The sequence below is a fragment of the Carcharhinus amblyrhynchos genome, chromosome 35, assembly GCF_965287045.1.
Source record: "Carcharhinus amblyrhynchos chromosome 35, sCarAmb.v2.hapA, whole genome shotgun sequence".
In the NCBI taxonomy this organism is placed as follows: domain Eukaryota; kingdom Metazoa; phylum Chordata; class Chondrichthyes; order Carcharhiniformes; family Carcharhinidae; genus Carcharhinus; species Carcharhinus amblyrhynchos.
The window spans coordinates 1,017,424-1,029,483 of NC_137358.1; the positions used below are offsets into that span (position 1 = coordinate 1,017,424).

The 12,060-nt window shown below is 44.6% G+C and overlaps 1 protein-coding gene across 5 annotated transcripts in view; it reads left to right on the top strand.

Annotated features, from left to right (window-relative positions):
- Positions 1-11,762, top strand: part of LOC145361613 (RNA binding protein fox-1 homolog 2-like) — a 282,466-nt gene extending 270,704 nt beyond the window's left edge. For all 5 annotated transcript variants that reach the window (XM_080217472.1, XM_080217473.1, XM_080217476.1 and 2 more), the window contains one exon: positions 8,481-11,762. In XM_080217472.1, coding sequence (XP_080073598.1) covers positions 8,481-8,525 — 45 coding nt within the window. In that variant the 3' untranslated portion in view covers positions 8,526-11,762. The remainder of the gene's footprint in view (positions 1-8,480) is intronic.
- Positions 11,763-12,060: the final 298 nt, after the last annotated feature.

Consider the following 12,060-nt stretch of genomic DNA (forward strand, 5'->3'; position numbering starts at 1 on the left):
AGGGATTGTACACAACAGGCAAAGAAATGAAGGTTTAGAGAATTCAGCATAAAATGAAAGTTTTGTTAAAAACTTAATTGAGGAAGCAGAGTAAATTATTGTTGCTGTTAGATTGATAAAAGCAAACAGTTTTCTGCTGTGGATCTGGCACTCCAGGAAGCAGCAAGTTGATAAACAATCAGTATATGAAATTGTTTAAATTTGATGTGACTGCTGCCTGGGCTCCATCCATCCTCCTTAATTGAATCTGTCTCCAGACACACTCCCTGCTCGTGTTATCAGGGAACTTGAGAAATGTTTTAATTTCAGCATATCTGTGTGGTTGATGCCCATGCAGGGCTATCTGATCAACAAATCTCTTGAACATACGTACAGGCGCTAAGTTCAATTAAAGTGATTGATTAGTTTCTGATGGGCTAATGCATCACTTGAAGATTCAATTGCATCTCTGGGCTCCTGATTGATAAGTCGGCCTAGAACAAAGTGTTTACTTCTGTTTTTCTCCACTCACTTCACTACAACCGCGCGCCCCCCCGCCCCCACAAAATGAACAGGGCTGGTCTGAAAACTTTATCCAGGTCTGTCCACCAATTCTTCATTGATTCCTTTATCCATTTTCATGTGAAGTCTGTTGGTTCAGCACAAGCTGACAGAACAGGCTGGTGATGCAGCATTTTGTGTCTCTGAAGCATCATGGCTCAGACTGGGAAACGCAAGGCTCTTACCTGTTGTTTCCCCTGTGAGTTTTCTTAGTGTCAGTGGCTCAGGGACAAGTTTCCTCTCAGCATTTGCCCCAGCCCTTTAATCAGCAAATTTTTTGAAACAATGGCAATTAGATCAGGAAATTGAGATGGCCCTTTGAACTGCCCTACTGCAGAGGTCATTACAGTTTTACTTTGTATCTTTGGTAGCTCATCACTGCATTCACCTTTTTTAATTAATCTCTCTGAATGGAACAGCTCGTAAGTAGCTGAAAAAATAGTTTCTCACCCTTCTGAAGGTGCTGGTTCTATATTTTAAATGGATAAAAAATTGCTGCATGCTGCTATGCAGAGGGATCTGGGTGTCCTTGTGCAGGAATCTCAAGGTGTTGGTTTACAGGTGCAGCAGGTAATTAAGAAGGCAAATGGAATTTTAAGAACATAAGAAATAGGAGCAGGAGTAGGCCATCTAGCCCTTCGAGCCTGCCCTGCCATTCAATAAGATCATGGCTCTCTCCCCATAACCCTTAATTCCCCTGTCTGTCAAAAAGCTATCTACCCGTGACTTAAATATATTTAGCGAGGTAGCCTCCACCACTTCAACGGGCAGAGAATTCCAGAGATTCACCACCCTTTGAGTGAAGAAATTCCTCCTCAACTCTGATCTAGAACATAAGAAGTAAGAACATAAGAAATAGGAGCAGGAGTAGGCCATCTAGCCCTTCGAGCCTGCCCCGCCATTCAGTAAGATCATGGCTGATCTGTTGTGGCTCAGTTCCACTTTCCCGCCCTCTCCCCATAACCCTTAATCCCCTCTCTTATCAAGAACCCATCAACCCGCTTCTTAAAAATATTTAGCGAGGCAGCCTCCACCACTTCAACGGGCAGAGAATTCCAGAGATTCACCACCCTTTGAGTGAAGAAGTTCCTCCTCAACTCCGTTCTAAACCGCCTCCCCTTTATCTTGAGGCTGTGCCCCCTAGTCCTACTGTCTTTTTTGAGCGGGAAGAGTCTCTCCACCTCTATCCTATCCATCCCATTCATCATCTTATACGTCTCAATGAGATCTCCCCTCATTCTTCTAAACTCTAACGAGTACAAGCCTAGTTTATTCAGCCTCTCCTCATAGCTCAATCCCCTCAACTCCGGTATCAGCCTAGTAAACCTCCTCTGCACTCCCTCCAGGGCCAAAATATCCTTGCGCAGGTGCGGCGCCCAAAACTGCACACAGTACTCCAGCTGCGGCCTCACCAATGCCCTATACAGCTGCAGCAAGACCTCCCTACTTTTATATTCAATCCCCCTCGCTATGAAGGCCAGCATCCCATTCGCCTTCCTGACCACCTGCTGCAGCTGCAAGCTGGGTTTTTGCGACTCATGCACAAGGACCCCGAGGTCCCTCTGCACCGTCGCCTGCTGCAGTTTTTCGCCACGTAAGTAATAGATGGAGATCTAATCTGCCCCCCTCCCTTATCTTGAGGCCTTGCCCTCTAGTCCTGCTATCTTTTCTAAGTGGGAAAAATCTCTCTACCTCTACCCTATCCATCCCTTTCATTATCTTATACGTCTCTATAAGATCCCCCCCCTCATCCTCCTAAACTCCAACGAGTACAGACCCAGTCTATTTAGTCTCTCTTCATAGTCCAACCCCCTCATCTCCGGCATCAGCCTAGTGAACCTCCTCTGCACTCCCTCCAAGGCCAAAATATCCTTGCGCAAATGCGGCGACCAAAACTGCACACAGTACTCCAGCTGCGGCCTCACCAGTGCCCTGTACAGTTGCAGCAAGACCTCTCTGCTTTTATATTCTATCCCCCTCGCTATAAAGGCCAGCATCCCATTCGCCTTCTTGATCACCTGCTGCACCTGCAGACTGGGTTTTTGCGACTCATGCACAAGGACCCCCAGGTCCCTCTGCACCGTAGCATGCTGCAGCTTTTCGCCCTTTAAATAGTAATCCCTCCTACTATTATTTCTGCCAAAGTGGATGACCTCACACTTGCTAACATTGTACTCCATCTGCCAGGTCCTCGCCCACTCGCTCAGCCTATCTAGATCCCTCTGCAGACTTTCCACACCCTCCGCACAATTTGCTTTTCCACTCATCTTCATGTCATCAGCAAATTTCGTCACCCTACACTCAGCCCCCTCCTCCAGATCATCTATATAAATGGTAAATAACTGAGGCCCCAGCACCGATCCCTGCAGCACTCCACTAGTCACCAACCGCCAATCAGAATAGCACCCATTGATACCAACTCTCTGCCTCCTATTACACAACCAATCCTCTATCCACGCTAACACCTTACCCCCAACTCCATGCACCCTAACCTTCTGAAGCAACCTTTTGTGAGGCACCTTATCAAATGCCTTTTGAAAATCGAGAAACACCGCATCCACCAGTTCCCCTCTGTCTACCGCAATTTTGTCCTTCATTGCTAGAGGGATGGAGTTTAAAAACAGCCAGGTTATGTTGCAGCTGTATAAGGTGCTGGTGAGGCCAGACCTGGAGTACTGTGTACAGTTTGGGTCTCCTTACCTGAGAAAGGATATACTGGCACTGGAGAGGGTGCAGAGGAGATTCACTCAGTTGATTCCTGAATTGAGAGGATTGGCTTATGAGGACAGACTGAGTAGACTGGGGCTCTATTCATTAGAATTCAGAAGAATGAGGGGAGATCTTATAGAAATTGTGAGGGGAATAGATAAGATAGAAGCAGGGAAGTTGTTTCCACTGGCGAGTGAAGCTAGAACTAGGGGGCATGGCCACAAAATAAGGGGGAGCAGATTTAGGACTGAGTTCACTAGGCTGATATCGGAGATGAGGGGGTTAGCCTATGAAGAGAGACTGGGTCAGTACTCGTTGGAGTTTAGAAGGCTGAGGGGGGATCTTATAGAGACATATAAGATAAAGTAGGGGATAGATAGAGAGATTCTTCCTGCTTAGAAAGGATAGCAGGACTAGAAGGCACAGCCTCAAAATAAGTGGGGGGGGGGGAGGGGGGGGGGGAGTGCAGTTTACATCAGAGTTGAGGAGGAACTTCTTCACTCAAAAGGTGGTGAATCTCTGGAATTCTCTGCCCATTGAAGTGGTGGAGACTACCTCACTGAATATATTTAAGTCACAGGTAGATAGATTTCTGATAGACAGGGGAATTAAGGGTTATGGGGAGAAAGCAGGAAAGTGGAACTGATCCACTTCAGATCAGCCATGATTTTATTGAATGGCGGGGCAGGCTCAAAGGGCTAGATGGCCTACTCGTGCTCCTATTTCTTATGTTCTTAGTTGAGGAGTAACTTTTTCACACAAAGGGTTGTGAATCTGTGGAATTACCTGTCCAGTGAAGCAATTGAGACTACCTCATTGAATGTTCTTAAGGCAAGGATAAATTTTTGACGAGTAAAGGAATTAAGGGTTATGATGAGCGGGCAGGTAAGTGGAGCTGAGTCCACAAAAAGATCAGCCATGATCTTATTGAATGGTGGGGCAGGCTCGAGGGGCCAGATGGCCGACTCCTGCTCCTACTACTTGGGTTCTTATAGGAAGTTGTCACATTCTAACAGTAGGTGACATGTGACCTTAGACAGTGAATATCCTTACACTATTCAAATGTGGAAGGCATTACAACCAAATAATTCTGTCATCACCCAACATGCATGCTTGCTAACCCAGACACAGGTTCACGAAGAAGGGTGGAGCTATGCGTGACAACGTTCCGATGAGACAAGGGGGTTTTGGTAGGTCGCGGGAACCATGGTGCATGAAGGCTGTGTTGAACCTAGTCAGGAGGAAAGGGAAGGTGTACAAAAGGTTCAGGGAACTCGGAGAGGTTAAGGATCTTGAGGAGTATAAGGACTGTAGAAAGGAGCTTAAAAGGGAAATTAGGAGAGCCAGAAGGGGCCATGAGAAGACCTTGGCGGGTAAGATTAAGGAGAATCCCAAGGCCTTTTATAAATATGTGAAAGGTAAAAGGATGAGAAGGGATAGGACCTATAAAAGGTGAAGGGGTAAGGTCTGTGTGGAACCAGAAGAAATGGCAGAGGTGCTTAATGAGTACTTTGCCTCAGTATTCACGGTGGAAGCTGATCTGGGAGATTTTGCCACGGATTTGCAGCAGATGGAAAAGATTGAGTTTGTGGATATTAAGGTGGAGGATGTGTTAGAACTTTTGAGTTCTATCAAGATTGATAAGTCGCCGGGACCAGATGGGATATACCCCAGGATACTGTGGGAGGCGAGGGAAGTGATTGCAGAGCCCCTGGCGATGATCTTTGCCTCGTCAATGGAGACGGGAGAGGTTCCGGAAGATTGGAGGATTGCGGACGTAGTCCCTATTTTCAAGAAAGGGAACAGAGATAGCCCGGGAAATTACCGACCGGTGAGTCTGACCTCAGCGTTTGGTAAGCTGATGGAAAGGCTTCTGAGGGACAAGATTTACGACCATTTGGAGAGGTTTGACATGATCAGGAATAGTCAGCATGGATTTGTCAAGGGCAGGTCGTGCCTTACAAGCCTAGTTGAGTTCTTCGATAACGTGACTGAACACATTGACGAAGGAAGTGCCGTGGACGTGGTGTACATGGACTTCAGCAAGGCATTTGATAAGGTCCCCCATGCAAGACTTCTTGAGAAGGTGAGAGGGCATGGGATCCAAGGGCCTTTGGCCTTGTGGATCAAGAACTGGCTTGCCTGCAGAAGGCAGAGAGTGGTTGTGGATGGGTCTTTTTCTGAATGGAGGTCAGTCACCAGTGGAGTGCCCCAGGGATCTGTTCTAGGACCCTTGCTGTTTGTCATTTTCATAAATGACCTGGATGAGGAAGTGGAGGGATGGGTAAGTAAGTTCGCTGATGACACGAAGGTCGGTGGTGTTGTGGATGGTCTGGAAGGATGGCAAAAGTTGCAGCAGGACATAAATAGGATGCAGGACTGGGCGGAGAAGTGGCAGATGGACTTCAACGCGGATAAATGCGTAGTCGTCCATTTTGGCAGAACCAACGGGATGACCGAGTACACTATCAAGGGCAGGAGTCTTGGTAGTGTTGAGGAGCAGAAGGATCTTGGGGTCCGGGTCCACAGGACTCTTAAGAACATAAGAACATAAGAAATAGGAGCAGGAGTAGGCCATCCAGCTCTTCGAGCTTGCCCCGCCATTCAATAAGATCATGGCTGATCTGTCGCTGCTCAGTTCCACTTTCCCGCCCTCTCCCCATAACCCTTAATCCCCTCTCCTATCAAAAACCCATCAACCTGCATCTTAAAAATATTTAGCGAGGCAGCCTCCACCACTTCAACGGGCAGAGAATTCCAGAGATTCACCACCCTTTGAGTGAAGAAGTTCCTCCTCAACTCCGTTCTAAACCGCCCCCCTTTTATCTTGAGGCTGTGCCCCCTAGTCGTATTGTCTTTTTTGAGCGGGAAGAGTCTTTCCACCTCTATCCTATCCATTCATCATCTTATACGTCTCAATGAGATCTCCTCTCATTCTTCTAAACTCTAACGAGTACAAGCCCAGTTTATTCAGCCTCTCCTCATAGCTCAACCCCCTCAACTCCGGTATCAGCCTAGTAAACCTCCTCTGCACTCCCTCCAAGGCCAAAATATCTTTGCGCAGGTGCGGCCTCGCAGGTGGAAGAGGTGGTCAAGAAGGCGTATGGTGTACTGGCCTTCATAAATCGAGGGATTGAGTTTAGGAGTCGGGAGGTAATGCTGCAACTTTATAAGACCCTTGTCAGGCCTCATTTGGAGTACTGTGCGCAGTTCTGGTCGCCTCACTATAGGAAAGACGTAGAAGCTATTGAAAGGGTACAGAGGAGATTTACAAGGATGTTGCCTGGACTGGGAGGCATGCCTTATGAAGTTAGGTTGAGGGAACTGGGTCTCTTTTCCCTGGAGAGACGTAGGTTGAGAGGCGACCTGATAGAGGTTTATAAAATGTTGAGAGGAATAGATAGAGTGGATTCTCAGAGGCTATTTCCCCGGGTTGAAATGGTCGCTACGAGAGGACACAGGTTTAAGGTGCGGGGAGGAAAGTACAGAAGTGATGTTAGGGGTAAGTTTTTCACTCAGAGGGTGGTGAGTGAATGGAATCGGCTGCCGTCAGTGGTGGTGGAGGCGAACTCGCTGGGGTCTTTTAAAAGACTTCTGGATGAGTATATGGGGTTTTATGGGATTGGGGGTTATAGATAGGAGTTGATGTGATCGGCGCAACTCGTGGGCCGAAGGGCCTGTTTGTGCTGTAGTGTTCTATGTTCTATCATTGTGCTCTTCTGCAAAAAAAAACTTACAAAATGCAGAGTGATAAATCCCCAGCAGCAGATAGTTTCCATCCAAGGTTTTAAACATTGAAGATGTCCAATCTCTAATCTTCCAAAGTTCAGTCAATTATGGAACTGCTCCTTTAGATTGGAAGATTCCACTGTTGAAAATTGAGAGCAAAACTAGGATTACAAGTCAGTTAGCCTAATATCTGTCAGGAATTTACTTCAGTCTTTAATTAAGAATAGAGTGACCAAACATTTTGAAATTTTCCAACTGGTTGAGGGAATGGTAATGGATTTGTGTTTAGGGTAGGTCATGGCTGATAGGTCCAATTCAGCTTTTTGAAGAGGTGCCTAAAGTAAAGGACTGGGGAATGTCTATGGCTGTTGCATGGACTTTGGAAGGCATTTGATAAAACCTGTTTTAAAAGACTGAGCTAAAGTTAAAGCCCTTGAAATTGAAGATAATTGCTGATGCAGTCAGGAAATTGGCTTAGGGGTAAGGAGAGAATGGAGATTATCAGCAGTTGCTCGAGGTGGCTAAATGTGATCCTCTCTGGAACTAAAAGGTGTGGCAAAATTCACCAGTACTTTAATTCAATTAGCTCTGAAATCAGAGCTGTCAGATATCCAGAATTAGACATTGCAGTGGGAGTGATTATATGGAATACTGATGTTAATTATCTGGGTCCTGAATCAGTTTAATACCATGACCATGTGCAACTCACTTTTTACCAAGACAAAATCCATTTTCCAACTGAACATCTTGTACCATCTCCCTTTTGTTTCGTTCGATGGTTTGTTCCCTAATTTGCTACAGATATGTTAATTCAATAGCTTATCCCGTTAGTCAGTGAGTTGCTGCGCTTAGATCTATTGTCTGTGTTACTTTAGTTGATTCTATTTGGAACATTTGGAGTGATATTGCAATCAGCCTCACCATCCCTATGAGGAGAGACTAAGGGAATTGGGGTTGTTTTCGCTGGAAAGAAGACGGATAAGAGGGGATCTTATTGAAACATATAAGATGATTAGAGGTTTAGATAGGGTGGACAGTGATAGCCTTTTTCCTCTGATGGAGAAAGCTAACACGAGGGGGCATGGTTTTAAATTAAGGGGGGGTAGTTATAGGACGGATGTCAGGGGTAGGTTCTTTACCCAGAGGGTGGTGAGGGACTGGAATGCCCTGCCTGCTGAAGTTGTAAATGCGCCTAGTTTGGGGGCGTTTAAGAGATCCGTGGATAGGTTTATGGACGAAAAGGGATTGGTTTAGGTTAGTGGGTCATTGTTTTTTTTAACTGGTCGGCGCAACATTGTGGGCCGAAGGGCCTGTTCTGCGCTGTAATGTTCTATGTTCTATCCCTGGGTTTAGCAGGTTAAGGACAGGTCAGAGAGGATTCGTACTGCCAGTACCTATCTGACACACAAGCCTCAGGTCAGCAACAGTCAGTTGCTTCAGAAGAGAAAGAAGGAATTGTAGACATTTACTTTGCTTTACTGACTGTTACTTTCCTTTTCCAGGCTAGTTTATACCGAGGTGGATACAGCCGTTTTGCTCCCTACTAAAAGTGATGTGAACTCCTGCAGTGGGAACAGTCCCTTCCCAAGGCCTGGGTGTTGCAATATTACAAGTAGTGGAACTTTATAGCAACTCAACACGAAAAAAAACACAAGAAAGCGAGGAAATCATTACACGAGAGAGAGAGAGACCTACTTTTTTATACCTCATTACGTTCTTCTAAACATGTATTTTTTTCCTTATGTTTCTGCCTTCATTTTTTTTGTTCCAAAGATTGTGCAAACAGTTTTTAACTGTGATATAAAAGTGCATTTCTTTGTGCGTGTAGTGACATTTATGAAATCAGCTTCATCCGACAAAAGAGAATCAGAAGAAACTAAAAATGTTAGTTACAAAAACAATTTAGTGAAAGCCAAAACTGAAATTGGGTGCCCGTTGGAAGCTGGTCCCAGGTACTGCATGTGTGGAACATCAGCAACAAAGGATTGCAATAACTGAGATTCTCACAGACTCTGGGAATGGTGCAGGACTTTGTCACCGAAGGTCAGTCAGTGCAGAATGGGGAAGGGCAGGGAGATGGAAATTGGTCCGTATGTAAGTTGATGGAGCCAGTTTGCATTGTGCTTTGCTTTTATAGTGAGGAGAGCGGCAGCGTTCAGCTGTTGAGCGTTCCCAGAGTTGGTTAGCCTGCTAAACAACAACAGCCAAAAAAAATTACAATCAAACTGCAAAGTGAATGCATCATGAAGTTGTTTTTTTCCTTTGAATGATGCGTTCCAGACCCTCTCTCCCTGCACTGATGTAAATTTATCTGAACAAATTTGCTTTTAAGATAATTGCTAAAATGCATTAGAATCCCTGTAGTTTTGCCTAGCAAATCCACATGCAGTCACATCCCTCCTGGTGTAATTGGAACTGCTTCAGTTAGTACTATCAAGAGATACAGTCCAGAAGTGTCAGCACTAAATCATGCATGTTTCAATTTCATCAGCCCTAGTATTAGTGTGCACCTTATGTTATCCAATTCATTTGTATCCCTACCTTTTTTTAATGTAACTGAGGATGTTCTCTGATTGGCTTTACATCCTTGCATTCAACAGGCTTACAATTTGAAAACTGGTGACTTTTTTATTCAGCCACTTTGTCAGCCCAAATCATTAGTGCAGGTTTTGGCTGCTTTTTGTTTGTAGCTTTCGTTTCATTTACCTCTTTCGGTGAGTAACAAAATCGGCAAATGGGGATGCTGCAGGGAAAATGGTCATCTGGCTAACGAGAAAGGTGGGCCTGGCCCTGACTATCAAGTGTAAACGGAAGAAGGGTGTGAATTGTAGGGAGGGATATGTAGTTTAATAGTTGCAAGCTGTTCCCAGCAAAGATTTGGGAGGATAGTCAGTCACCCAGTTTATCCTGTAAGCAGACATGAGTTCCACACTATGTTGGCAAATATTTTAGAGGCATTCATGATGCCATTACAGATGCGTCAGTTTTTTTTAAAGTTCAAAGTTGAGCAGGTATGAGAGAGAGCTAAATTCACTCATTGAGGTTGTAGCTCAAGCTGAAGCTAATAGGTTATTGTGCAGGCTTAGGGCTGGCCCAGACATTTCTGTTCTGCACCAGTGTTCCTGGGGCCATTGCTCTCTTGTTTTCAAGACCCGTTTATATTCCTGTGCTGGGAGGTGTGGATTGAAAGAGAAGTGCACTTTCATGTTTAGGACAAGTGCAGTTGCTGCCAGAGCTCCTGATCATGCAGTATCCAGCAAGCTGGTGTGTGCTGCACCGACATAGTAAGCTGTTTAAAGAAAAAGGGACACTAGTTGTAGATACCACACTGCCGCCCTTAAATTATGATATTGTTTTTGCAAGCCAAAGCGTGGTTTGTCACTCTATGACAATTATGTTTTTTTGTATATAAAATATTTTAGTTGTCATTGTAATGGGGAAACATTCACAGAAACGTCTCATCACAGAGGAAGGAATTCAAAATGGGGATTTGGTGTGGCGCTTGATGGCATCTCCTAGTAGTGCTCCTGTTAGACTAGTCTCGCATGTAAAATGTTAATATAGAGGAAGGAAAACTTTAGAAGCCACAGGGCTTGTATTAGTGAGAGGTGTTGTCCTGCGTCACACCGGGTTCAATAATCACTTTCATTCCTATGACTACAAATCACATTCTTTTACTTAGATTCACTTTTATATTATACCAGCGGACATTTTAGTAACTTAGCACTACAGCTGCACTCTACTCCACTGACTGCCAAATAACCCATTGGTAATGTTCTCGCAGCAATTATTCTCTTTACTTGATTTATTTTCTGCTTTGTAAGAGTATCATAACAGCTGTAGAATAGTCAGAATCTTTGGAGGGAACAATTTCAGATTAGAACACTTTTTGGATAAAAATAATTCTGCTTCTAGCAGGAACTGGCTGAGTTCAGCCAATACTCGCTGTTGGGTAAATGTCCAACAGCCCCGTCCATCAGGTCAGGTTCTGTGGGACTGACGAGTTTTATTTGTTTTATTTGTTTTGTGTTTGTGTGTGTGTGTGAGTGTGTGTGGTGCTTTTTTGGACAGTGCCCATGTACAGCTTATGGCTGTATCCCGACTGGAATAGGAACTCTCACTCTTGGGTGTCAGTGACTAGGAGACGCTACCACTGTGTCATGGCCAATGCTGATACTTGAATCATTTAAATGTTCAGCCTTTTTTTAAAAAACACCATTTGTTTCTTTCCATTTACTTGTAAAAACAGTTCATTCTAGCGCTCACTTCCCCACACACCCTCCCCCTAAATGTCAGAGCAATTCCAAACTTCCAGAACAGATTTTTCCTCCGCAGCAGCCGGAGAGAGGATCTGATTTCCCAGCTTGGAGAGGAGGGGAGAGGTGAGGGAATTAGAAAATGTGCTGTTCTGCAGGCCATGGAAAGGGAATAAAATAGGAGAAACACTAAAGAGAATTGAAAAACCATGCGCAGGTGGTATTTAATCTTCCTAGATAACTAGCATCAACACTGTCCTGACCCTGATTTGCCTTTGTTTTGTGAACGTTTCCCTGGAAGGTATGATATATCGTATAGTAGCTTCATCACCGAGCAGTATTCATTGGGTTATAATTAGATATAATCATGAATGTTAAGTAGATAGGACATGGACTATTATTCCTTTTGTATTACTTCCCATGTATAAATTATTGATCTTGTTGCTGGCTTTTATAAACTCGAAGGAAGGGGACTACCTTCCTAACAGTAATAAAGCACTGTTTTTAAAATAAAACAAAAATGGTGAGAACACAGTGAGACTCTGCATGTGTTTGTGTGATCTGGATTGTTACTGGATTTGTTCTAATCAGGATAAGAAATGAACTGTGGCATCCTTTGTTCATTCAGGAAGCTCAATGTCTTCGTTGTAGATTTGGATTCCAAAAGCATTCAGTAAGGTGCCTTGTTAAAGGTCACTGCTCAAGATGGGCAGAATCTAATGCGCTTTAAGAAATAACAGCTGGTCGGGTCCATTTTAGAGGCAGTCTCTGTGTCTGCTATTCAATTTGGAAAGGAGTGGGTGTTGTGTAGGTGCCTGTGGCTGTA